General features: G+C 52.4%; 1 protein-coding gene and 1 long non-coding RNA gene across 3 annotated transcripts; both read left to right on the top strand.

Annotated features, from left to right (window-relative positions):
- The first annotated feature begins 392 nt into the window (after positions 1-392).
- On the top strand, positions 393-8,036 carry LOC147214583 (tyrosine-protein phosphatase non-receptor type 7-like). Its single transcript, XM_086141912.1, has 12 exons — positions 393-612; positions 1,092-1,136; positions 2,883-3,022; positions 3,224-3,404; positions 3,514-3,598; positions 3,705-3,784; positions 4,773-4,910; positions 5,004-5,207; positions 5,911-6,104; positions 6,668-6,781; positions 6,865-6,943; positions 7,266-8,036. Exons 3-12 carry the CDS (start codon positions 2,925-2,927, stop codon positions 7,392-7,394), a joined length of 1,302 nt encoding a protein of 433 aa, XP_085998038.1. The 5' UTR covers positions 393-612; positions 1,092-1,136; positions 2,883-2,924; the 3' UTR covers positions 7,395-8,036.
- Positions 8,037-8,228: 192 nt separating this feature from the next.
- Positions 8,229-11,347, top strand: LOC147214582 (uncharacterized). Of its 2 annotated transcripts, none has more exons than XR_015104390.1 (3): positions 8,229-9,464; positions 10,268-10,489; positions 10,611-11,347. It is a non-coding gene; the product is annotated as an uncharacterized LOC147214582 (long non-coding RNA). The 2 variants fall into 2 exon arrangements; XR_015104391.1 differs by having other exon boundaries at positions 8,231-9,098.
- Positions 11,348-25,862: the final 14,515 nt, after the last annotated feature.

Here is a 25,862-nt window from a genome sequence, read left to right as displayed (position 1 = left end):
CAGGACCATGAAGGACCAGGACCATGAAGGACCAGGACCCACAGCAGAGGAGAAGCCATAATGGACCATCATGGACCGTGAAGGTCACTGAGGAGGAGTCTGAGGTCCCTGGAGGTCAGAGGACCCTCGGGGTGTGTGTATGTGTGTGTTAGTGAGAGTGTGTGTGTGTGTGTGTGTTAGTGAGAGTGTGTGTGTGTGTGTGTGTGTGTGTTAGTGAGAGTGTGTGTGTGTTTGGGGGGCACTTCCGCTCGAGCAGGTGAGGAAAGTGCCGGAAGTGACAGCGGAGGCTTCTGATTGGACGGGAGCGCCCCCCCCCCCCGCCCCCCCCGGGCGCTTAATAACCGCCGCGGCTCCGGACAAGTCTGCTCCTGCTCCTCCCGCTGCTCCTGCTCCTGCTCTTCCTCTTCTTCTTCTTCTTCTTCTTCTTCTTCTTCCTCCTCCTCCTCCTCCACGTGTTGCTTCTTGTCCCGCAGAAGATCATCGATTTTGGCGGAAGCCGCAGCCGAAGCCTCGGTCCCTCCGCCGCCCGGCCAGTCCCTGCACCTCCACCTCCACCTCCACCTTCTCCTCTTCATCTCGGAGGATCGACTCACAGAAGCTCCACAAGTCCAGGTACTTTACTCTTCTCTTTCTCTCTCTTTTCCTCCTCCTCTCCTCTTCTCCCGTCCTTCATCCTCAGTCACTTTTCTTTCTCTCTGCTTCTCTTCTTCTTCCTCTTTTTTCCCCTCCGCATTTGTTTTTCCAGATTGTCAAGACTTAAAAAGGATCAATGATCTCAGATTAAATCCAAATCTTTGAAAGGTGTTGTTATTAATGACTTACATTAATATAAAATCATCATTTTATATCAATTAAATTAATTGTTTGAATTTTAAATATCAAAAGTAGAATTGTACGGACATATCAGGTCATTCATTTATGTATTTGATAATTTGTTGTTATTGTTGTTATTATCATTAATATGGATGTCTATAGTAATAATGACACTATAGTTATTATCACTATTATCACCACTATGATGATGACGTATATTATCATTTTATTGATTCATGCAAGGAGACTCTTGGTCGTTTCCCCTCATCTTTTTGCAGTTCCTCTTCCGTTCTCAGTCCACCTCCAGGGACGTCTTTGTGCTGGTGAGTCCGTTCAGCCGCTCGTCCGCCGCCTGTGGGTCGTCATGGTTCATTTCTTATTTATTTCCAAAATAAATCCCGCTTAGTTTTCCTTCTGGCCTTTTGGAGAGAAGTTTTCAGAAAATTTAGGGTCTCTGACACAAAAAGGACGTTCATCCTTTGGGAAACAAACGTGAGAAGAAAAGGCGTTTACACCTTCAACTATACGTTTATACACAAACAAAACCCTTTATGGCCTGTAAACAAAGAGCTGGACCAATCGCAGCCCTCCGTGACGCCCATGTGACCCTGAAACGTACGGTATCACAGCATAGTATTCATCCCGCATGCTCGTACTTATACACGCTAACCTAAGTAACTGAGTACTTGTTGATCCTTACGTACAAATACTTTTGATTACCTCTAACACATTACCAGATACTGTATTTAGAGAGTATCGTTGTACTGCTTGTGGAGGCTCAATGAGCTGATCGAGTCTGATCAGTTCGTCAATCACCGATAATGTTCTGTCAGAAGCTCCGCTCGCTCAGTTCCTGTCAGTTGGGGAGGCTGACTTCCTGCTGTGGGGAAACTTCCGATGGAGATGCACACCCGCACACACACACACACACACACACAGACACACACACACACACACGCAGCCACCCACACAGATTTTCACACACAGACAAAGTTACACACAGTAGCATACACAGGCATAATAAAACGTGCACAAACACACACATGCATACAAAAACAAACTTTCAAACACACATACGGACACACAAGCACAAACATGCACACACACACACATCTTGCTGCTGTGCTTGGGTTCTGGTTCTTCTCCAGGTCTTTCACTCTGTTGTCACCTTCCACATTTTTTTTGCCTCTCAAAACATTTTTGGGGTACGCTAACTGGCTGCTAATAGGCTAACTGGCTGCTAATAGGCTAACTGGCTGCTAATAGGCTAATTCTCTGCAAGCAGGCGAACTGGCTGCTAATAGGCTCTTCTTCTCCTTTGGGTTTTCCCCTTCAGGGGTAGCTAACCCTATTCTCTGTATCTTCCTCTCTCACACCAACTACCTTCATGTCTTCTCTCACCACGTCCATCCATCTTCTCTTTGTTCTTCCTCTAGACCTCCAATTCCAGCATCCGTCTACCAATATATTCTCCATCCCTCCTCTGTCCATGACCCAACCATCTCAGTCTGGCTTCTCTGACCTTCTCTCCAAAACATCTAACACGTGCTGTTCCTCTGATAGACTCATTCCTGATCCCCTCCATCCTGGTCACTCCCAAAGAGAACCTCAACATCTTCATCTCTGCAACCTCTAGTTCTGCCTGCTGCCTTTTGGTCATTGTTACAGTTTCTAGTCCAAACATCATCGCTGGTCTCACCACTGTCTTGTACACCTTTCCTTTCATTCTGGCTGATAGTCTTCTACATCTTCGTACCTCTGACACTTTTCTCCACCCATTCCAACCTGCTTGGACCCGTCTCTTCACCTCTTTTCCACACTCTCCTACGCTCTGGACTGTTGACCCCAAGTACCTGCAAACTCCCTGCACACAGGCTAACTGGCCTCTTACAGGCTAATTCCCTGCAAGCAGGCTAAATGACTGTTAGCATGCTAATTGCCTGCCACCGAGCTAACAGTTGATTTCAAGCCGACCGTCCGCTTGCAAGGAGAACGAACGAACAAGCGAAGGTAATGGTTAGCAATGCAGCACCAGAGGGAAGGTGTGTGAAACCTTTTTCACCGCGCAGGTGGGGATGATTGGCTGAAGCGGCGCCGCAGACCAGCTGAGGATGGCGGCGGTTCACAGCCACTCCCCCGCCGACGACCTGGACACGCCGCTCCCGATGGCCACGCCGCCACGGAAAGCCTCCATCCGCCTGCAGGAGAGGCAAGGACTGCGATTTAGCTCTTTTGCTAACACTTTATGATATTGAAGTATAGATTAAAATAATCAATATGTTTGGGCTCATTTCCATTTCCTGTTTTTAAGGTAATCAAACATGATGTTTAGGTGCAACGTAAGTTTCATAGGTATTTTCATCGGCGTCTTTAAAGGTCACAGGAAGCAGTTCATCATCTTGTTTTGTAGGCGGGGCTCAAATCTTTCACTCCTATTGGACGTGAGCAGCCTGGGGGCGGAGCCAGTGTGCTCCGTCTCCACCCCCAAGGAGGTGTGGCTCCAGTTGCTCCACACCTCGTCTCGGCCGCTAACACACACCCTGCTGCAGCAGGCGGCCGCCGACACACACGCACTCAACGCCGAGTATCAGGTGAAACACACACACACACACACACACACACACACACACACACACACACACACACACGCTGTCTCAGATGAAGGATGTGTTCGATATGAGACCCCGTTGGTCCCCACAGAAAATCCCTCCTAACCTGGTGGGTGCGGCGGAGCTGGACGTCCAGGGTCACACCATCAAGGACCGCTACCCCAGCATCCTGCCCAGTCAGTACCGAGGACCCCCGAGCGGAACCCGGGGGACCCCGAGGGACCCCGAGGGACCCTGAGGGACCCCGACCTCGTCCCTGTAACACCTCTTTCTGTCTTGAAGACCCCGAGAGCCGAGTGATCCTGCGGAGCTCCGAGGAGGAGGCGGGGCCGGACCGCTACATCAATGCTAACTACATCCGGGTGAGTCATGTGACCCGCCGGCCGCCGCTCACGCCCCCGCAGAACCCACGTTCCACGAGAAGGAACCCTTCGCACCAGATACTTACACAGTCCTTCAGGGGAGGTTCAAGAAGCTGTGAGCAAAGTATCCAGTGGAAGTGAACGTGCGCATCAAAGTATTTGGAAGTGTTTCCATCTCAGCAGCTCACCGGGCCGAGATGGTGCCTCCAGGCTGGGTTCCATCCTGGAGCTCTCCATGGTCCACACATGCAGGACTCTTGGGTTCTCCACGTTCTCCTGCCTGGGTTCTCCACGTTCTCAGTCTTCAGTCCATTAACACTCATTGGTTCAATGAAAACTAAATTGTCAGTTAATATGAATTGATGGATGATTGACAGCTGACCTGTCCGGGTTAAGCCCCGCCTCCTGACATTTACAGCTGTATTGGCTCCGCCCCCTGATCCTTTGAGCAGGATGTAGGCTGTGCAGAATGAATGAGTGAATGAATGAAATACAAGAAGTACATCAAGTACTTCATTTGATGTCCTGCTTCAATGCATTCAAAGTATTTTCCTCCTCAAAAGTACTACTTTGGTACTTTGAATGCAGACCTGAACTGCAGTCAAATACTCGTTAATCTCTCAGACACTCAGAGAGAATCCTCATGCACTTGTGCGAGGACCCGTTGGACACACACACACACACACACACACACACACACACACACACACACACAGGAACAGGAAACCACAGGAAGTGATGGAGGAAGTGACACGTCCATGACACCAACCCCCCTCCTCCACCCCCCGCCTGCCCACGCAGCCCTCACACACTTCACACTCCCCAAACACTGCACTCCTCACACATGACACACTCCTCACACACACACACACACACACACACTACTCTCCTCAAACTCCTCCCACAATGTGCTCTTCTCATTCCTAGGGGATTAAACCAAGGCTAAGCTAAGCTAAGCTAACCCACGGGGTGTGTTCCCGCCCCACAGGGGTACGGCGGCTCCCCGAGGGCCTTCATCGCCACGCAGGGGCCGATGGTGCACACGGTGGGTGACTTCTGGGACATGGTCTGGCAGGAGAGGAGCAGCATCATTGTCATGGTGACCAGGCTGAAGGAGAACAACGAGGCGAGGCGCCGACTCCGCCCTCATCCTTCTTCATCCTTCTTCATCCTCCTTCCGTCTCCTCCGGGCTCTAACAGGTTTGTCCCCCAAACCCAGAAGTGCGAGGCCTACTGGCCGCTGCCGAGCAGCGAGGAAGACGGGGAGGAAGAGGAGCGGGAGGAGGAGGAGGAGGAGGAGGAGGCCGAAGAGGGAGGTGGACCTGGAGGAGGAGGAAGGAGCCGTGTCTTCGGCAGGTTCCTCTGCAGGGTGACGGAGCGCCAGGAGAAGGACGGCTTCACCGTCACCGACATGGAGGTTCAGGTTGGAGAAGAAATAAAGTTTGTCTTGCCAGCTGTTTCTTTGAGAAGCTGGCTGGACGTTCCCCGGAGAACCCTGGAGAACCTCCGTGGAAGAGCTACAGTCAGGGTTTAGAATGGAAAAGAAATAATAATTCATTCAATAAATGAACAGACAGGAAGAGTTTTATAACAATATTAGACAATAATGAAACAATCATTGTGTCTGTGTGTGTGTCTACATGGACCTGTGTGTGCGTCCGGGTGTGTGTTTGTCCATTTGTGCATTCATCATTTTGTCTATTTGTGTGTCTATGTCTGTATGTGTGTGTCTGTGTGTGCGTGTGTACTTGTGTTCATGTGTGTGTCTTTGTTTGCATCTTGTGTGTGTGTCTGTGTGTATCATTGTATTTTTGTGAATGTGTGTCTTTTTGTGTGCCTGTGTGTGTTTGTATTTGTGTGTTTGTGTGTTACCTGTGGTTTGTGTATGTTTACCTGTGCGTTTATGGTTGAATCAGCGTATTCCAGTGTGTGTGTCTGTGTGTGTGTGTCTGTGCATGTGTGCATCTGTACGAATATGTGTTTGATCATTGTGTGAAAGTGTGTGTGTTTGTGTCTGTCTATATGTGTATATGTGTTTGCATCTGTGTGTATCTGTGTATTGATGTGTGTGTGTGGGTGTGTGTGTGTGTGTGTGTGTGTGTGTGTGTGTGTGTGTGTGTTGCCAGCTGGGTTCAGAGTGCCGCTCCATCAGACACTACTGGTTCCGGTCTTGGCCGGACCACCAGGTCCCCGGCTGCCCCGCCGCCCTGCTCCGCCTGCTGGCGGAGGTGGATTCACACAGGAAGTCCGGCCCGCCTCCGGTCTCTCCACCAATCACGGCCCCCGACCCGGGCCAAGGCCCCGTCATCGTCCACTGCAGGTTCGCTTGTTCCAAAATACTTCATCAATCAGTCGAGAAAGAGAAAATCTGAAGTTCAACATGAAACCACACTTGCAATAGAAGGTAGGAAGTGACTGGTTCTCCCCCTGTTTCTCCCCCTGGTTCTCCTTCTGGTTCTCCCCCTGGTTCTCCTTCTGGTTCTCCTTCTGGTTCTCCCCCTGGTTCTACCCCTGGTTCTCCTTCTGGTTCTCCCCCTGGTTCTCCTTCTGGTTCTCCTTCTGGTTCTCCCCCTGGTTCTACCCCTGGTTCTCCTTCTGGTTCTCCTTCTGGTTCTCCCCCTGGTTCTCCCCCTGGTTCTCCCCCTGGTTCTCCCTCTGGTTCTCCCCCTGGTTCTCCCCCTGGTTCTCCCCCTGGTTCTCCTTCTGGTTCTCCCCCTGGTTCTGCCCCTGGTTCTCCCCCTGGTTCTCCCCCTGGTTCTCCTTCTGGTTCTCCCCCTGGTTCTCCCCCTGGTTCTGCCCCTGGTTCTCCCCCTGGTTCTGCCCCTGGTTCTCCCCCTGGTTCTGCCCCTGGTTCTGCCCCTGGTTCTCCCCCCGGTTCTGCAGCGCGGGCATCGGTCGTACTGGCTGCTTCATCGCGGGCAGCATCGGCTGCCAGCAGCTGCGGGAGACGGGCCGGGTGGACGTGCTGGAGACGGTCTGCCAGCTGCGACTGGACAGGTAACGTCCGCCGGCAGGAGAACGCCGCAGGTATGGCCCGACCGTACCGCCGCCTCACCCCGGTGTCCTCCCCGCCCCCTCAGGGGGGGTATGATCCAGACCACGGAGCAGTACCAGTTCCTGTACGCCACCCTGGCCCGGTACAGCGCCCAGCTCCGCCAGGTACGATGAGGTCGTGTGACGGTGAGAATGCAGTAGCCGATGGCGGCGGAGGAGGGCGGGCCTTACCCGCCCGGAGTTCCAGCTCTGCTGCTGTTTGTTTTTTATTGTGAATTAAAGGGTGAGAAATGAGTCCGGAAAAAACGGCATAAAACCCCCGCAAACGACAAAATATCCGAAAAAGTACAAAAATCCTCCCGAGACACAAAAACAATGAGGAAAAACCCCCAAGATACCAGTAAAAATACAAAAACAACCAGGAACACCACAGAGCGGAGCTCAAAAATCTACAAGGAAGTGAAACCGGTGTCTTTCTCTTCGTCAGGACCTGGACCAGGACCAGAGGGACCCGGAGGACCCTGACAGCCTGCGGCTCCAGAACCTTCAGCTGGAGACGAAGGCAGAGCAGCCAGAAGGTACGGTGGACCGGCAGAACCACCGGAGCCATCCCTGAGACTCAGGGAGGCGACAGAACCCTCGGCCACGGGAACCATCAGAGCCCAACCATAGAGGAGGTCCTCAGGGGTTCCAGCTGAGAGCCAACAGAACCAGAACAGGTGGACGGAGAACATCACACATGAGAAGCCAACCATCTGTTGGGACGAGGAGCGTCCAGCGCTCAGACCCGCCGAGGAGCCGAGACTCTGGGTTCCTGCTCGTTTGGGTCTAAACCTCCTGGGAGATCATCCGTGTCCTCGAGTGTCCATTAAGGCACCGTCAATGAAATGTATTGTTATTATCGTCCCTATTTATTGAAATGAAGGTCATCTTCACTTTGCTTTGTGGGGTAAAAACACTTTTATTTCCCAGAAGGTTCTTCTTCTTTTCGCAGAAACGTTGAGTTTTTGCCAGCATGCTGCTGCAGCGGGTAGAACCTTCTCCTCACAGCCAGAAGGTCATCGGTTCAATTCCCTCCGCAGACCTTCCTGCGTGGAGTCTCCATGTTCTCCTGGTGTCTGCGTGGGGTTCCCCGGGTTCCTCCCACCATCCAGGAGGTTCTCAGGCGACCCTGAACTGTCCAGATGTGTGAAGATCGTTGTCTCTGTCTTGTTTCTAAAAAACAGAAAACCGGATCAAATAAATTTAAACTGTCAAATGTTTTGCCGTCTTTCATAAAACAGCTTTATTTGACTTTTATTTTTATTTAATTTTTTTGCCTGTCTGAAAAAAAATGGATCGTTTTTGAAAACAACAACAAAAAACGAAAATGCACCCTGAAGAATCACTGGGAACTGGCAGAGGCTTCACACACACGCACGCACACACACACACACACACACACACACACACACACACACACACACACACACACACACACACACATTGTTTTAGTGTTCCACTCTGCGAGGTGCTAGTTCTCGTTTTGTGCCACGTGGTTCTGTTGCTTCAATAAAGAAACTGTGAGGCCCAATGACTCACATCAGGCTTTATTCACCCCCAGGGTGAAATTTGGCTATTTCAGCAGCAGCGACGTGACAGAGCTGGTCCAATAAAGAAAGCGCACTCAAAGACAGAAGTAACAACACACAACAAACCACCGACTTGTAGACTGCAAAGGCCGGATGCTGACTTGAAAACCACACTCAGTATCACTCAGACATGTTATTCTAGTCATCTAGCCTCTAGCATGTCAACATTCCCTCCTTGATTTCTTTCATTTTCTTCACAACGTATTGTTTTTCCTATTTCTTTAATTCGCTTCTATCTTTTTTCCTGCGCTTCATTGTTTTCCTCAGTTTTGCAGAGCGTCTGGTTGAAGTTCTCCGCTGCGATCAAGTCTTCTCCAGGGAAGAACAAGCTTGTAGTTACCACGAATCGCCTCTAGAGGGCGCACTCGCGTCACAATCAAAATATGTCTCTCTTCATCGGCCCCCCAAACCGGAAGTAGCTCGGCAGTGTTCCGGTTGATTCCGCTAATGTACTTTTTAATTGTAAACGTTTGCCTGAGAGAAACAAAACACTTCTGATTCTATTTGATTTTAGTCTTTCCTTTAGACATGATGATCAATTGACTTCTGTAAAGCTTTGCTGTGAAAGGTCAAATCAGAAGTAGTTCGGAAGGATACAGCTAGCTTGACGGTACTGTCGAACAGAAGAGGCGGCACGTTAGCTTGTAAACACAGCGAGCAGGGACATGGCGGTGGACGTTCAGAAACGGGTCAGCACGGACTTCGCTTTCCTCCTTCCTTCGTTCAAAGGGACGTTTAAAGCCAGTCGCCCCATCCGTCACCGTCCCGGACACTGCCGGTGTCTCATAAATCGCTCATCGGACAGTTAGCCAGCTAGCTAGCGGGATGACCGACATGCTAGCACCAGGGAGTTAGCCTGTGTTAGCGGAGCCACCTAGCTGTAGCAGTTAGCATTTAGCAGGGATGACTGCGGTCATCGCCGAGTTGTTGGCGGGCCGGAGGCGCCCTGTCCCGGGAGGATGGGAGCAGAGGAGACCCCGGCGGAGCTCCGGGACCCTGACAGGAACACAGGCGCATCCGTCACGGCGGTCGGGCTCCGGCTCAACTGCTAGCAGGTGTGCTAATGTGCGACATCTGTTTTGCATCTGCTGGAGATTTTATTTTTCTCGTTTTTACTTTCTATTGTGTCCTTTTCCACTGGGACTGCTAATAATCAGACAAGGGCCAGAGTTATATCCCGAGGAGTTTATTAGTTGAACATGAATGAGGAGTTGTCTGAAAGTGATTCATTGAATGAGCGAGGTTATTTTTATGGAAGATTGGCTTCACAGATGTGTGTGTTTCATTCGGGTCAGCTCACTTCAGCCAGTTGGATAAGACATGATGAACATCACTGAAGGAAACGTCTCTCAACAAATTGCCGTGTGTGTGTGTGTGTGTGTGTGTGTGTGTGTGTGTGTGTGTGTGTGTGTGTGTGTGTGTGTCGTGATCTCTGGCCCAATCAGTGTTTTTGACGAGTCACACAACTGGAGATTCAAGAGAAGGTTTATTACAGAAAGAAAGATAACTGAAACAAAGATGCTTCTCTCATCTGTATACTTGGATTAGCCCTTAACTGATTAATAGTTAGGCTTTGGTGTATCAGGACCAGTTTATTTTTACATCACATCTGATTGAACTTCAGTCCTGCTGCAACAAACATTCTTCAGAAGGTGAAGCTCAACCTGATGAGTGTAAATCTGGACACGTCCATGTAATTGTAAATTGAAATTTGTGATGATATGTCTAAAATGATCAAGAGATATTTAAATGTTTTAAACAGACTGAGAAGCTGCCAGACAGGCAACGAGTCAGGACTTATGAAGAAACGTTTGATCCCAAAAAGTGAAAGTGTGTGTTCTTTGTCCGCTCTTGGCAGGACTCTGGCGGTCGGCGTCTCCGGGAGCTTGTGGGAGCTCAGAGGAATCAGCGCCACGGGTCAGCGTCCAGGCCGTGCACGTCGGCACAGTGCAGACGGCCCTGACAGGAACACTAGTCGACAGCAGGTGGAGCCACGGAGCCGCTGAGCAGAGCCTGAGCTGGCGCTGGCAGAAAACACTCCTCTGAGTCTCGATCTGAAAGCAAGGCGAGGAAAGAGCAGGTAAACAAGTAAAGTTTTAAATAAAAAGACACTCTCAGAAACGGTGACGGACCGAGGGTCGGGTGGTCAGCCGACCCGGCCTAGCCTGGGCCCGGTCTCACTGCCGGTTCTCATGTTGCAGCTGCATGGTTGATGCTGCAGATCCAGAGAAGATGGGAGGAGTTGCACGGCTTGCTGGATAAGTTCCTGCTAGAAGGCTGCAGACAGAAGACGGTTGGATCTGAAGACATCTGAATAGAGTATTTCAGAAACTCCTCCTGGACCAGAACCCCCGCCTTCCATTTTTCTGTACTCCAGACCCCGAGAGCTCAGGTCTTTCTGTGTTCTCTCCAGGTTCTCTTTCTCCCCCCACAGTCCAAAATATCACAAAAGAATGAGAGGATGAATGATGACGTGATTGACAGCTGACCATCAGTGTTTAAACCCCGCCTCCTGACCATTACAGCTGGGACTGGCTCCGCCCCCTGATGAGGACCGTGCAGAATGAATGATTGAATGACGAATGAATGTTTGTTGTCTTCAACCATCGTTGAAGTACACAAAAGTACTTTACAGAAGTAACATTGTGCTGAATGCTACTCTACTACATGAAGCTATTGTTTTGTATTAGCCCTCTGGGCGCACACACACACACACACCCATCATTCCTATCATTAAAAGAGAAGATGAGAAGACAATGGATCCAGTTTCCTCAGCGGTGTTTTATCCATGGTTTGTGTTGGTGCTTCTTATCAGCCGCTGTGGTGACACAGAATTATCAGTATTTATTTGCTGTGAGTCACTCTGACGACTGCGCTCGATGTGGGAAACACGATATGTTCTAAAATAATTGGAATAAACTGTGGTTCTGTTTTTTGAGCGACGCTTCTCATTACCGCAGCAGACCGGCGCGTTGCTGCCCCCTCATCTGCAGCCCTGCAAACGCTGCCCCCGGATCTGAAGCTCCTCGCTCCTCACGCCGTCACACAGCAGTTCAGAAACCCATGTCCGCTGAGAGGCTTTGTCAGAAAGGTCTGTCCGCTGAAGAAGAGCCCGTCGGGGCATCTACGGCTCCCTGCGTGGTTCCACCGCGGGTTCAGTTAGTGCAGTAGTTTGTGTTTCCGGTTGAGATGAGCTTTAAAATTAAACCCGTTTAGTCAAACGCTGCTTTTCGGCGGCTGCTCTGATGTTGGGTCTGCAAATAGGACAGTTTAGTGAGAAAGTGGTGCCCAACAATTCATTTAAGATGTAACCCGGGGACGTCCGCCGCTGGTTTCCTCTCGAAGCGGACCGTCGGGACCTTCTCGGCCCGCTACGGGCGAAGAAATCCCCGCCGTTGTTGCCAAGCGCCTCCTGCCATCTGGCTGCTTGTCTTTTACCCTCATGTCCACCAGCAGCGAGCTGTCAGAACACCGGGTCGGTGGTTGGCGACGCCCGGAGGCTTTGGACAGTCGTTCTGTCAGACGTTCTGCAGCACCGGTGACGGAGGAGTCCGGTCACCTTTGACTCCGGCCGGGACCCCCGACTCCAGGCTACTGGTTAGTGAAACCGACCCCTGCGCCATTCTGATAGTCAGGATTCAAGGCTCCTCTCGCAGCCAGTTTATTTATAAAACACTTCTGACCGACGCACCGAGCAGCTTCTGCAGGCTTTTCTGCTGCAGCCTCAGATGTTCAAGGGTCGTCACAGTTTGAGTCTGAGGAGGAGGAGGAGGCGACTGCACGCACTCAACCGCCTCCAAAGCTTCGCCTGGGACACGGAGAAGGATCTGAGGAGGTGAAACGCTGAATACGCACTCGACTCAACCTTCAGATATAATTTGATTTAAAGGAAAAAATGTTTATTCATTTACAGCGGAGGGAAAAGTGCCAACAGATCAAACAATGTTTTATAACGCGACACCAAAATAACAGGAGTCTCAAGCAGGCTGTCGGTTCTATAGATCCTGTAGAAGGTAAAGGAAAGGTGATGGTTTTGTCAATATACACACTGCCCTTACAAATAGCAAACCTCTGATTATAACCACAAGTGTACTGGTGAAAACTCAACGTGTCTTTGTTCCAAATCATGTGTGTGACGGTGAGGCTGCAGAGGACCGGGCACCCGTGGAAACACCTCAGCGCCAGGCTGCGTGTCGCTGTCTGGCCGCAGGATTCGCTGCTCTCACCTCGGTGAATGTCTGCTGACCCTGCGATCGTGGGATCTCTGCCCGCATTTGAGGATGTAACACACACACACACACACACACACACACACAGCTGATGGCTGGCAATCAGTCAGTGGTGCGCCTCTTGTTGATCCCTGTGCAATTAGCCTGCTTGCATCCCAGCAAGGACACGTCAAACTGACTAATGCGGCTCCCTAGTCATGTTCTCTCCTTCCTCCATCAGCTCCTGCACAAAGGCTGAACGCTCCTCAGATACGTGCAGTCTTGACACACGCCGCCGGAGGTGAGACAGGCGCACCACTCGTACCCTCTCTGCCTGAAAGGGCCATTGTTGTGGAGTCAGTAATGGAGGTGTGTGTGTGTGTTTCAAGTCTTTATCAGTGTGTGTGTAGCTGCACACAATGCCTGGTGTGTATGCGGTTTGTGTAGCTGTGTCTCATGAAGGGTTTTTCTCAAAAAAAAAAAAAGAAGGGACGGGAGCGGCGGAGGCGAAGGCTGTCACGCAGAGCTTTACGTCAGGATTTATGAGGAAACCGTTCCAACCAAAACCTCCCTCTGTATGATATTGTTGTCGACGGCTGCCACCTGCGTGCGTTGGCCGAGTCAGACGGCGAGCGACGCATCAGACGGGTCTGAGGGCGGCGGGACATGGAGCCGACCCGCTCCCGAGTCTGAGGACGCCCCCGTGCTGCGGAAGCGCTGTTTTAATTGCTACCCGATCAGATCGATGCCTCACGGATTGAACGGCGCCGCGGATGGCGTGGACGTTTACGGAGCAGCTCGGACGGAGGGCTTCAAGGCTGCGCGCGTCATTGATTTGCCGTTGTGTCCATGAAGCAGCTCCGTCCTGCCCGCCCGGTCTGCAGGCCTGCCGGCGAGCAGAGACGCCTGCGAACGACGTCCCGCTCAGAAATCTCCTTGTTTCCTCCCACTACCCGATGACAGGTTTGCCCCCAGACGTCACCGCGGCGGGCTCGTCGCCGTGCCAACGGCTCCATTTGTTGCCCTCCGGTCTCTCCTGCCGCTCTCGCGTCGGACCGAGGCCGCGGTGGAGCTCCTCGGGAAGCCTCTGAAGGAGACCTGAGAGAACATGCTGTGTTCTCCTGAGCATCTGACGCTCTCGGGGTTGGTCATGTGACTCAGGGCTCTCAGCCATGTTCTACAGGGCACGTTGGTTCAGTGTGTGTCATTCACACGTCTGGGCGATGTAGGGTCTCCTCTGAACCTCCGTAGACCTTCTAGCTGTGAGCGCTAACCCCACGCTAACCTCCCAGTGGGCGCGGCCCTGGTAGCCCGTCTTCTGTGCTGATATCTGCTGATATCTGATATCTGATAGCCTTCGGCCTGCGGCCGCGGTGCTGATGTCTCACTGTGACATCGCAAGACACGAGGTGAGTGATGGAAATGTCATACGGGACATGAAGACAAATGTGACACACACACACACACACACACACACACACACACACACACGCACTTCCCCCCGCAGGCTTCCGCGAATGCTGTTTGCTTCCATTTCCCCTGTTTTCCGGTTGTGTGGTGATGCATCTCCATGGCGATGTCTGCAGACGCCCCAGAGCAAATGGGACATCTTTATTCAATGATCTGGCCGTCATCGCAGATTCTGTTTGTCGTGTCAGGGCCCGTTGTCGCTCCAAATCACGCTCCACACAGCACACCTGCCCAACTCCGTCCTCCGTCCTCCATCTTCCAGCCTCTTTCCTTCCCCCTCAGATGAAGTGGTGAACGGAGAGGTTTCAGCAGGGAGGATCTGATCGGTTTAGCATCCGAGCAGACATTTGTCTGAGAGTATCTGTCCGGTCAGATACAGCAGACGACTTTGTGTGACGTTCTCCTCGTGTTCGCTCCCGCAGGAGATTGGTTGGAGTCCCGTCGTTGCCCAGATGTGTGGCTGAGCGGGTGAATGTTGCACGTCTCCATATGTGAGCCTGTGATTGACAGGCGGGAGTTGCCCCGGCAACCTTGAGTGCAGGACAGGTGTGATAGATAATGAATGAATGATTAAAAATCCACCGAAGGCTTCCATCTTCAAATCTGATACTGTGAGCGACTGGCGTTCCCTGTAGAAGACCTCCTGGAGAACATGTTCTCCCCACGAGGGAGATGTGACCGTTCCCGTCGCCTTCTCGTCACGTTCTCTTGGACGTTCTCGTCGCGCCGAAGCACGTGCTGTGGTTTGTCGCCCGCCGGAGTCGACGGTGGGATTTGGGGGGTTCGGAGAGGGAAGGAAGACGTCTGCCGACGGCAGAGAAGAACAGAGGCGGCAGACCCAGATTTGGAGGAGACTGGAGACCGGGGTTTGTGTTTACCAGGCGTCGGCGGGGGGAGCAGACGCGAGGAAGGTTCTTCAAGTGTGACCCAATTAAAGCGCAGCAGAATCCTCCTCAAGTGACTCGCAGGTAAGGAACGCAAGCGTGAACCGCCCGGAGAACTCTGAGGGAAAGACCTGCAGCTCCTCCAGGGTTCCTCGCCTTCCGTCTCGGGAGCGAAGCCTCGGCGGCTCAGAATGAACGGCTTCCGGAGGTCCTTCTCCTGGTCCTCATACGTCACCCCATCATGGGATGTATCGTGGTCCTGCTCTCCTCGCGGTGGGATGGAGACGCTCCATGCAGCCGGACGGCTATTGAGAAATCAGCGCTAATAGAACAGTAATGAACTGTTCTGTGTCCTGTGGTGTGTGTGAGTAATTAATTCGGAGCAGAGGATGTGGGCAGGATGAGTGTTTGTGTGTGTGTGTGTGTGTGTGTGTGTGTGTGTGTGCATGCGTGTACAGGGAGAGGGGGTTGTTGTTGCCGCTGTGGCCCATAGATGGTGACGCTGCACTTCCTGTTGCAGAGCGGGAGTCGGCGTGATGGATGAGCTCTGAGGGATCTGAGGGAAGCAGCCCTGGAAGGGTTTCAGGTGTGAAAGGAAGCTTCTCCTGCGAGGGCGGATGGAGCGTCTACACGACACCCGCTTAACTGGAAGTCCTGAGCACACGGCCGTGGGCTGCTGGGAGGTGACAGGAAGGGAAACTTGGAAATAGTCTTTGTGTGGCGTCTGAGGTCAGAAGGAGATGTTGTTCTGCTGCGATGTTCTTGGAGCAGAGATGTTCGCCTGTGGACTCCAGTCGCGCCGCCTCACAAACAGATGTTGTTTCCTTCAATTTCTGTTTGGTTCTTTGGCGGAGGACAAGCGGAAGAGGAGGTTCTCGTCCACTCGTGTTTCCTCCTGGAGTCCTCCTCCGCTGCAGGATCCTGCAGAGCGTGAGGCCACGCGTGGACTCATCATGAGAAGATACGACAGAGGACTGAGCGACATCCGTGGTCTCGCACCTCCGCGCTGACACGCCTCCTCGCTGGCCCACAGGCAGAAGCGGCCAATGGCAGCGCGGCTTATTGGTCGGTCGGACGGGACGGCGGTCGGAGGCCGACTCCGTGCTCCTCACCCTCTCCTGGGCTGGAAATCCATCCTGGAAAGATCGGAGGTGTTACTGAAGGTGTTCAAGACCTGGATGGATGTGAAGCCTTGAAATATGAAGATCCCGTCTATGATGTCCTCTGAAGGCCCCGGGACAAATAGCACATCTCCCTCACCTTTCCAAGTTCCAGGAGGGGCACCTTCTGGCCTCGCCAAAAAGATGAGGCTAGAAGACGCCGGGTGGACCCTCAGGGGGCGCAGGAGGTCTTCCTCCAGCAGCTGAAGAGATGAAGATGAAGTGTCTCCTGGACGCTCGCTGGCCATCTCCATCATTATCATGAGCTGATGAGGTGGGCTGGACCATCTCCAGAGCTGGATCCTGCTGCCTGTGTGTGTGTGTGTGTGTGTGTGTGTGTGTGTGTGTGTGGAATGGATTTGATGCTTGTGCTTTCAGGTCTGACGTAACGGGTCCCGACCCGTTCTGCTGAGCTCAGGTTACAGTGACACCATCGGCCATCATTCTCCTCCGTCTGTCCGTCTGCCGGGGCAGAACCAGCGTGCACGTGAACCCGGCGGGTCGGCTCTTTGATTGCAGCTCCACCAAAGGTCAGCGCATGCGTTAACGTGGCCTCCTCGGCGCCCGGGCTCCAGCGGCGCTCCGGCGGCGCTCCGGCGGCGCTCCGGCGGCGCTCCGGCGGCGCTCCGCAAAAACACATCAGCTCGTGCAGGGAGAGTTTCTGACGAACCCGCTAAGAGCGTGATGGAGGGATCCGTGCACGTGACGCACGGCGTCCGTCACACCCGCATGTCACAATAACACCTTCTTGCATCGATTGTGTTTTCATTCATTGGTTCCTGGAGTCTAAAATAATATCATTTCTACTTCATCCCTCCGTCAGTCAGGGGTCGGACGTGTCAACAAGACTTCCACACCTAGAAGGAGCCGGGAATCCAACCGGGAACGTTCGCTTCCAAGGACGATCGCTCCGCCTCCGGCGCCGCTGCCCAATCCCGGCTTGGATTGGGCGAGAGGCGGGGCTCGCCGCGGACCGGCCAATCACAGGGCTCCAGGTAGAGACATGCGGCCATTCACCCTCTTGTTGACACGTCCTATGGAGACATCCGACCTTCCGGTCTCCAGGTCCGGGTATCTCGGCGCCTCCGGTGAAGCCCACGGGTGTCCGGGACCTTCAGGGTCCCACGTTGAAGACCCAGACCTTCTTTCAGTTCCTCTCCAAAGTGCCTCCTTGAGAGGAAGCATGAACGTAGATCCTATCAGAGGGGAGCTTTGACCAGGACGGCTACCGACGTTTCATTTCAGCCCGGCTGCTTCTCATCTTTCCCAGAGCTCGTTCTGACCGGAGTTCTCGTGTCCGTTCCAGGTGTGAAAGTGTTCTTCTCATCTCCTGAAAGGAGGCCTGGTTTCTCCTGGCTCCACTGCAGAGGAGACACTCGCAGACAGGAAACATCTCAGAGGTAGTTTTTCTCGCCAACGTTCAGAAGAGCTTTTTCCGTTCTGCGAGGCGTCTTATCCTCCTCCGTCCATATTGATCTTCACGGTCTGGAATGTAGGAACTGAAATTTGAGTTTGGGAGCCCCGGACCTTTCAGCTTCTGCTTCTGCTTCAGCTTCAGCTTCAGCTTCAGCTTCTGCTTCTGCTTCTGCTTCTGCTTCTGCTTCTGCTTCTGCTTCTGCTCCTGCTTCTGCTCCTGCTTCTGCTTCAGCTTCTGCTTCAGCTTCAGCTTCTGCTGGGTGGCTCAGGGTTCTGTGCCGGAGCCCCTACTGTTTGGTGCACAGATGTTCCCCTTTGGACACACAGACCCACCAGGAGATCCTGGAGATGCTTCACACACTTTTTTCAAACCGTCCCAGATGCAGATCTGCACGTGTCCTCCACCTTCCAGTGCAGAATCCTGCTGCCGCCAGGAGTTCTAGCAGGTTCTCAAGCAGCAAACAGAACGTGAAAGGCCAAATACTGGCCCTTGGTCAGGCTTCATGGGGACCAGACCTGATGTTTTCAGTTCCACCTTGAACTGGACTTCTACCTTCTACCTGCAGGGTTGTTGGTCGGTGTTCACGGCCTCGCCGCCTTCCCGACGTGACCATTTGTCGTCTCTGTATGGTTGTGGAGTTGTGGCGGTGATGGGCCTCAGGAGCGGTTCTTTGGAGAGCCGCCGGAATCAAACTGTTTTTACTTGTTGTCGCTTCCCGAAGACGTGAGATGTTCCTCAGACGGACGGGTTCTTCAGATGGATGTGTTTGGATGGAAAACACAAGCTGATTGCAGACTTTCATCTGTTAGTTTGAGCCCGACTGTGGAGTTTTATTGTTTGTTGACAAGATTAAAAAGATATTTTACACAGCGGCTGCTTCCTGCCCGGACACAGACGGCCAGCGTCTCAACGGTGGGCGGCTGAGATGCAGCGAGGAAGAAGATCTGGAAGCTCTGCATTCACTCGCTCACTCATTCATACCTTCCATGTCCTGCTCTCTGGATCTCCACTGGCTGAGAGGTGGGTGCAAGCCCTCACCTCAAACACACATCTGGACAAAGCAGCGCCTCCCATGAAGCTCCTGCATGCGTTCGGACAGCGGGAGGAACCCGGAGAACCCTGAGGAACCCCAAGCAGACACGGGGAGAACATGGAGACTCCACACAGGAAGGGAATCCGATCCAGCCGCGAGGCAGAAGCACCTCCAGGACGATTATTACTGTCCTCATGATGGAGGTGCTGTCCTGACAGCAGGGTCACAGACCTGAGGTTCCAAACAGCACAGGCTCGCGGTGCTCCAGGATCTCCAGGATCTCCAGGGTCTCCAGCAGCTCCGTGGAGCTCTTTTCCACATCATCCGATGAGTCCCGTCTCCGTTCCCCACCCAGACGTTCTGTCAAGGCAGCTGAAATTAGACACACAAATACTTGTCATGGAATATAATGAGGTGCCGGGGGTTGGAGGGTTGATCTGACATCAGATTGTGATCTAATTACTCAGCGTAGGAGGTGTCAAGTGCTACCTAAACGCTTCTGAGGCAGGCAGAAGATCCCGTTAAGGTGCCGCCGTGGAAATATGGAAGTGCTGACAGAATAACTGGGAGACTTATAGTGCAGCCCTGATTACAGCTCACATAGTCCCTGAGGATGTGCCTGTTTGCACACACACACACACACACACACACACACACACACACACACACACACACACAGCTATTCTATTGCGCTCAACCTCTCTTAGATGATCTCATCAAGAATAACTGCAAAGTGCTGTCACATTAAAGGGAAGTCGAAAATGTTTTTTTTTCCTCTTTCTTTGGTGAATGATGGGATGTATGAAAATATGTTTCTCCTGCAGATGATCCACGGAGAGCCTGCGCACCTGCTCAGCTTCTCTGCACACAGCAGACCTGAACCTGCTCAGAAGAAACATCTGACTCGGATCTGGTTCCAGGAAGGAGCCTCTTCCAGGGAACCCTCTAGTTGCACCTTCCCGCGGCCGCCCGGACCTTCTGCTCCACCGAGACAACCGCCGAGGAAGAGGAGGAGGACATGGAGGTGGAAGCTGCACGTTCACGGAATAACGACGGCGGAGCATCAGATGATTGAAGGCTTTCCATCTCCTCCGTGCACAGCTTGGCCGCGTGCCGTTAGCTAACGCTGCAATTTTCCTGAACTCGATGGAGATGTTCCTCCGCGAGCCCTGGAGATCCTCCCGAGCTGCGGCTGGACAGAGGAGCTCGGACCTCTTCATCGCTCGCTTTCTCGTTGTCCATTTGTGTCCAAGCGAACATCAGAGCGGCGACCTGGAGGTATCTGGTAATGGTCGGGCTTCAGGAGCTCCGTCAATCACCTCCGTGTGTTGAGATATGGTCCTCCAGCTCACCATGTTCAGGGCAGGCAGAAGGAGAGGACCTCCTCCTGAAGCCCCTTGGCCAGCCAGACCTCCTCTGTCCTCATCTTCTCATCTTCTCCGCGCCGACGTCGGTTCCCCTCCCGCCACCTCCCTGACAATTTTACCCTTTTCTTTCCCCGCTCCGCCCCCGGAGCTCCAGCGGCTCTTTGAGCCGGAGGAGGAGAAGGAGGAGGAGAAGGAGGAGAAGGAGGAGAAGGTGCATTAAAGACCTGAAGAAGTGCCGGGATAAATAATCATATTTCCGCGCGCCCACGACGCTGGAAAAGCACCATCTGGGACAGGCCACGGATTTGCATTACAATATAAATGGGAAGTTGCTGGAGCTGAAAGGGTGATGTGAAGTCATTCAGCAGCCCCCTCACTCCCTGACAGGTCACACACACACACACACACACACACACACACACACACACACACACATGGCAGTTTGTTGGCACTCAGTACAGTGGCGTACTTTTGCTTCCCCCCTCCCACCTCCATCTTTTTTTTTTTGTTAACACAAAACCTCATCTTTTTTCCAAATGCCACGTCTCGGCCCGATCATGTATGCACCGCTGGTTCCTCCCTCAGATGGGATCTCCAGCGATCTCCAGGGATCTCCAGCGATCTCCAGTGAAGGCCCTGGCAGCCCTGGGTGGGGGGGTGAGAGCCTGTATAGAAAGCTCTACCTTTCTGAAAGGCCCTTCTGCTGATCTTCTTCATGATATTTACTTCCCGTCCACGCGTGTGATGTTTCCTCGTCGTCTGATGGCGTCCTGGACTGTGAGCTGCACTTGGAGATGCCGACCTTCTGCCTCCACCGCTCGTGGGAGGAAAGGAGAAGGCCAGAGATGGAAGGCGAGAAAGTGATGGAAGCCCGGATGGAGGCGGCGACCTCCTGCTGATCACGACGGCTACATGCTAACAGCTAACGGGAGGCAATAATGGCGTAGATATTGATAAAAGAAGTCCTGGTGTGCACGTGGAGGACCAGGCCACGTCCCTGTGGTCCTGGGAGAAGATGTGAGGTTGTGGGACGTCCCTCAGCAGAGCAGGGCTATGATAGCGTACCCAGGGCTAAGCTAACGCTAACCGCCGGCTCTTTGAGGAAGGAAGGTTTGAATGTCGTTGTCTACCAGCAATGGAGCAGAACGTTGGAAGCCATCTCCAGGAGCCGCCATCCCCTCCGATCGTCGGCCTCGGCTCGTCGGCCTCGGCTCGTCCCAGGATGGATCCTGCTGGGATCTTCTCTAAGCGCTGACCGTGTTAACCGGCGGCGCGGGAACCCCTCGCCGCGCCGCCACGTTTGTACGACAAGCTCGCCGGGTCTTCGGCGGCGCTAGATGTTTCCTCTCTGATCTGATATTCCAGGAACAGGATCCACGTCGGAGAAGCTCCTCATGAAACTTTAAAGAGTGCGCTCGCAGGAGCTCTCGGAGCTCTTGGAGGTCTTTGAGCTCTTGGAGGTCTTTGAGCTCTTGGAGCTCTTGGAGGTCTCGGAGCTCTCGGAGCTCTCGGAGCTCTCGGAGCTCTCGGAGGTCTTGGAGCTCTCGGAGCTCTTGGAGCTCTCGGAGCTCTTGGAGGTCTTGGAGCTTGCGCTCAGACAGCACACTTGGTGTTTGTTCCAGCTCGGCCCTCGCAAACACCTCCGAGGTCTGACCGGGACCAGGGGGCGCCGGCGACTTCCCAGGTGACTTCTCACGTTGAGCCTGAGATGGGCCTGTGGAGAAGATCACGTTCTCCTCGGTGTGAAGGAGCAGGTTGGACGGTGGCCTTCAAGATGATCTGCAGGAGCCCAGCGTTCCCCCAGGAGCGAGCACCTGGAGACAGGAAACTGGCCCCCCTTGGTGAGATGGTGTGTGAGGGTCCAGGTCCGATCTCCATCTCCAAACAATCGTCACGTTCTCCGGAAAGATCCTCAGATAGAAGATCAGACTCGCACAAACAAACCATCATTTGTGAAATTAGATCATGGCTTCCATCGAGCAGATGATGGATCGCGTGACCTTTGCAGTCATCATCACATCTAACATCTCCCCAGAAGATTCCTCCTCCGGCCACTGAGGAGATACTTAAATATCAGTTGCCGCCCCTGTGGTGGCCTCAGGAAAGGTCTCCGCTCCACTCCTTCTCAGCAGACCTTCAGCCCCGGCAGTGGATCCCGTGAAGCCCCTTCTTCTGGAGCGGGACGAGGTCATGGAGCCTCACCTTGGCTGGATGTTGCTGAGGAACGTCAGCTGCTCTGCTCACTGAAGATTCTTGAGTCGGAGAAAGCCGACCTGCCTGCTGCCTGAGGAGGAAATGGAAAGTGCAGGAGAAGAAGAGGAGAAGAAGAAGAAGAGAAGAAGAGGAGAAGGAGAGGAGAAGGAGAGGAGAAGAAGAGGAGGAGAAGGTCTGGACGGTGGTTTTGATGTTGGATCTTCAGAGGAGTTAAACTCCGTGTGTCTGAGACAGGAGCCTTGTGGAACGCCAGGCCCGGTGAGAAGATAGTTGAGGACCTTTGGACGGATGAAGGTCCGGGCTGTGGACGGAGGAGCTCGGCCAGAGGTATTATGGGATGGCGGATGCGGGTCGTGTCTGGTATGCTCACCGCTGGACGGCCTCGCCTCTTCTCAAGGCCGTAACCACGGCAACAGAAAGCCTTTGAAAGGAGCAGGAGGTGGCGGTTGGAGAAGCCAAGAAGAACAAAAGAGGAGCTTCATCTCACAGATCTTTGTTTAATAACTCAGGTAAGAACCTCATTACCCCCCCGACCGCTGCATGACTGCATGAGGAGGTGTGTGTGTGTGTGTGTGTGTGTGTGTGTGTGTGTGTGTGTGTGTGTGTGTGTGTGTGTGTGTGTGTGTGTGTGTGTGTGTGTGTGTGTGTGTGTGTGTGTGTATAAGCAGTATAAGCAGAGAAGATCCAGATGTGGTTCTCTGGAATCCACCTAAAGTGCATGGATGAAAGGCTCCTGTCTGCATGGAGAAACATCTGGTTCTTCTCATCTTGAACCCATTGAAGAAGAAGTCCAAGTCCAGAGCCGTGGATTCAGTGCTGGAGAAACAACTGAAGTCATTCATCTCACAGTTGGTTGGTTGGAATCCAGGACATGGTGCAAAGTGGTGGTGGAGATGGAGGCCTTCAGAGCAGCCATGGCATCTGGGTTGGAGATGCTGAGGAGAAGACAGGAGGCAGCAGGGGTTCAGGAGTGAGGAGGATGGAGAAGATCAGGAAGGAGTCCATCAGAGGGACAGCATGCGCTAGATGTTCTGGAGATAAAGTCACACTGAGATGGTTTGGACACGGACAGAGGAGGGATGGTGGAGGTGTGGGGAGAACATTGTGGAGATCAGAGCTTCCAGGCAGGAGGTCTGGAGACCAGAGAGGAGCTCCAGGGACGGAAGGAACGAGAGCAGGAAGGTGGTTGGTGTGAGAGGAGAAGGTGAGATGGAGGCAGATGATTGGCTGAGGAGCCCCTGAGGGGAGCAGACCAGGGGTGGAGAAGGAGCCTGTGTGTGTGTGCGTGTGCGTGTGCGTGTGCGTGTGCGTGTGCGTGTGTGTGTGTATGTGCTCATTTTAACAAAAGGCGGTCGGAGGATCTTGAGGATCTTCTCCCCCTGGAGGTATCAGTGCTCCTCACATCTCCACCGAGGAACCTGACATTGCTGTCACCCCAGAAGGTCCAGATGGAAGCCGGGCAGATGAGACGGGAGCCTGGAGGAGGAGAACATCCAGACGGCCTTCAAGCTTCTTCATGGACCATCACATGAAGAACAGCTGCTCTGATGGGGAGGAGCTTCATGTGATCATCCACTGCCTGGCTTCATTCATGTGTGTATTTCACTGTAATGGTCACACACACACACACACACACACACACACACACACACACACACACACACACACACACACACACACACACGCGGTGTGTAAACAGGAAGAGGCAGCTCCGCAGGGATTATTGATCCCAGCTTTCGCTCTCAGCCCAGACGTCCAGCTGCTCGGCAGGAGGACACAAACCTGGAGACCAATCTGGAGGAAGCTCTAGCAGCAGGTGTGTGAAATAACACACACACACATACACACACACACACACACACACACACACACACACACAGAAACATGACGTCATGGAGGGAATGTGACGGCAGCTGGATAACGTTTTTGAAGGAGCAGCTCCATTGGTGAGTGAACGCAGAAGATGAGCAGAAGGCCTTCTGAACCCTTCTCAAGATGCAAATCCAAGTGTGTGTGTGTGTATGTGTATGTGTATGTGTGTGTGTGTGTGTGTGTGTGTGTGTGTGTGTGTGTGTGTGTGTATGTATGTGTATGTGTGTGTATGTATGTGTATGTATGTGTGTGTGTGTGTGTGTGTGTGTGTGTGTGTGTGTGTGTGTGTGTGTGTGTGTGTGTGTGTGTGTGTGTGTGTGTATGTATGTGTGTGTGTGTGTGTGTGTGTGTGTGTGTTAGGGACGCAGGTGATGAGACAAAACCCCCAAAGTGATGCTCCTTAGATGAAAAGATCAAACAACCTGCACTTCCTTTAAGGCCTTGTTGCCGGGGAAACGGTTTGCATCCGACCGTGGACCTGAGCTGTGAACGTCTGCAACCTTCTCCCACCATTGTCCTCCTGGGAGAGCAGGTCTAATGAAATCCCTTCTTCATCCGTGGCTTGTGGTGGTGCAGTGGAGCAGACAGAAGGTCCCTGGTCAGGGTTCCTTCCTGTGTGGAGCCTCCATGTTCTCCCGGGTCTCCATGGGGTTCCTCAGGGTTCTGCGGGTTCCTCCTTCAGCCCAAACACGTGTGGTTGGGTGGAGACCCTGCGTGGTCCACACGTGTGAATGAGAGGGCGAACCATTGGATGTCTCTGTATGGGTTCCTGTGATTGGCTAGTGACAGCCTGTGACACTGACGCAGTAAATGTGTTGGAGTGGAGAATGAATGAATGAATGAGTGAATGAATGAATGAATAACTGAATGAGTGAGTGAATGAATGAATGAATGAGCGAACGAATGAATGAGTGAATGAATGAACGAATGAATGAGTGAATGAATGAATGAGTGAATGAATGAATGAGTGAATGAGTGAGTGAATGAATGAATGAATGAGCGAACGAATGAATGAGTGAATGAATGAACGAATGAATGAGTGAATGAATGAATGAGTGAATGAATGAACGAATGAATGAGTGAATGAATGAATGAGTGAATGAATGAATGAATGAGTGAATGAGTGAATGAATGAATGAATGAATAACTGAATGAGTGAGTGAATGAATGAGTGAACAAACAAATGCATGAATGAACGAATGAATGAACAAATGAATGAATGAATGAATGAATAAATGAAGAATGAATGAATGAGTGAATGAACAAATGAATGAATGAATGAATGAATGAGTGAATGAATGAATGAGTGAATGAACAAATTAATGAAAAAAAGGAATGAACAACTGAATGAATGAATGAACAAATGAATGAATGAACAAATGAATAAACGAATGAATGAATGAATAAATGAATGAACGAATGAATGAGTGAATGAACAAATGAATGAATGAGTGAATGAATGAATGAATGAATGAATGAATGAGCCCGGGTCTGGTGAAGGAGTGATCAGGACATCTTGGCCCATCATGGTGTTGAAGCTCCTCGGCTTCTGTTCTTCTGCATCTTCTGCGTCTTTATTTCCTCCAGTGTTGCCGCCCTTATTGTCCTAATTATTTTCCCGCTTGGTTATTGACTTGAAGTTGTGCTCTGATAATATTGACAAAGGAATGAGGCTTTAATCAAAATCTAATGGGGGATGAAGAGCGTGAGGGCGGGGCGCCGCCGCCGGCCCACGTCCTCGCCGAGCTTCTGGACGGCCGGAGGGAAGAGTCCACATCATCCCGAGGTCGGCACCTTCGGACGCTCCGCGTTTACATGACGGCGTTTG

This window comes from Fistularia commersonii, chromosome 34 (genome assembly GCF_037954325.1).
Source record: "Fistularia commersonii isolate RoL2024-O1a breed Wild chromosome 34, RoL_Fcom_v1.0, whole genome shotgun sequence".
NCBI lineage: Eukaryota > Metazoa > Chordata > Actinopteri > Syngnathiformes > Fistulariidae > Fistularia > Fistularia commersonii.
This window is presented reverse-complemented; position numbering and strand designations above follow the sequence as displayed.

Coding starts and splice junctions, on each gene's coding strand:
- LOC147214583 (XM_086141912.1), top strand. CDS start 2,925: ATGGCGGCGGTTCACAGCCACTCCCCCGCCGACGACCTGGACACGCCG. Junction 3,599..3,704: donor CTACCCCAGCATCCTGCCCA/GTCAGTACCGAG, acceptor TCTGTCTTGAAG/ACCCCGAGAGCCGAGTGATC. Junction 4,911..5,003: donor GGCTGAAGGAGAACAACGAG/GCGAGGCGCCGA, acceptor CCCCAAACCCAG/AAGTGCGAGGCCTACTGGCC.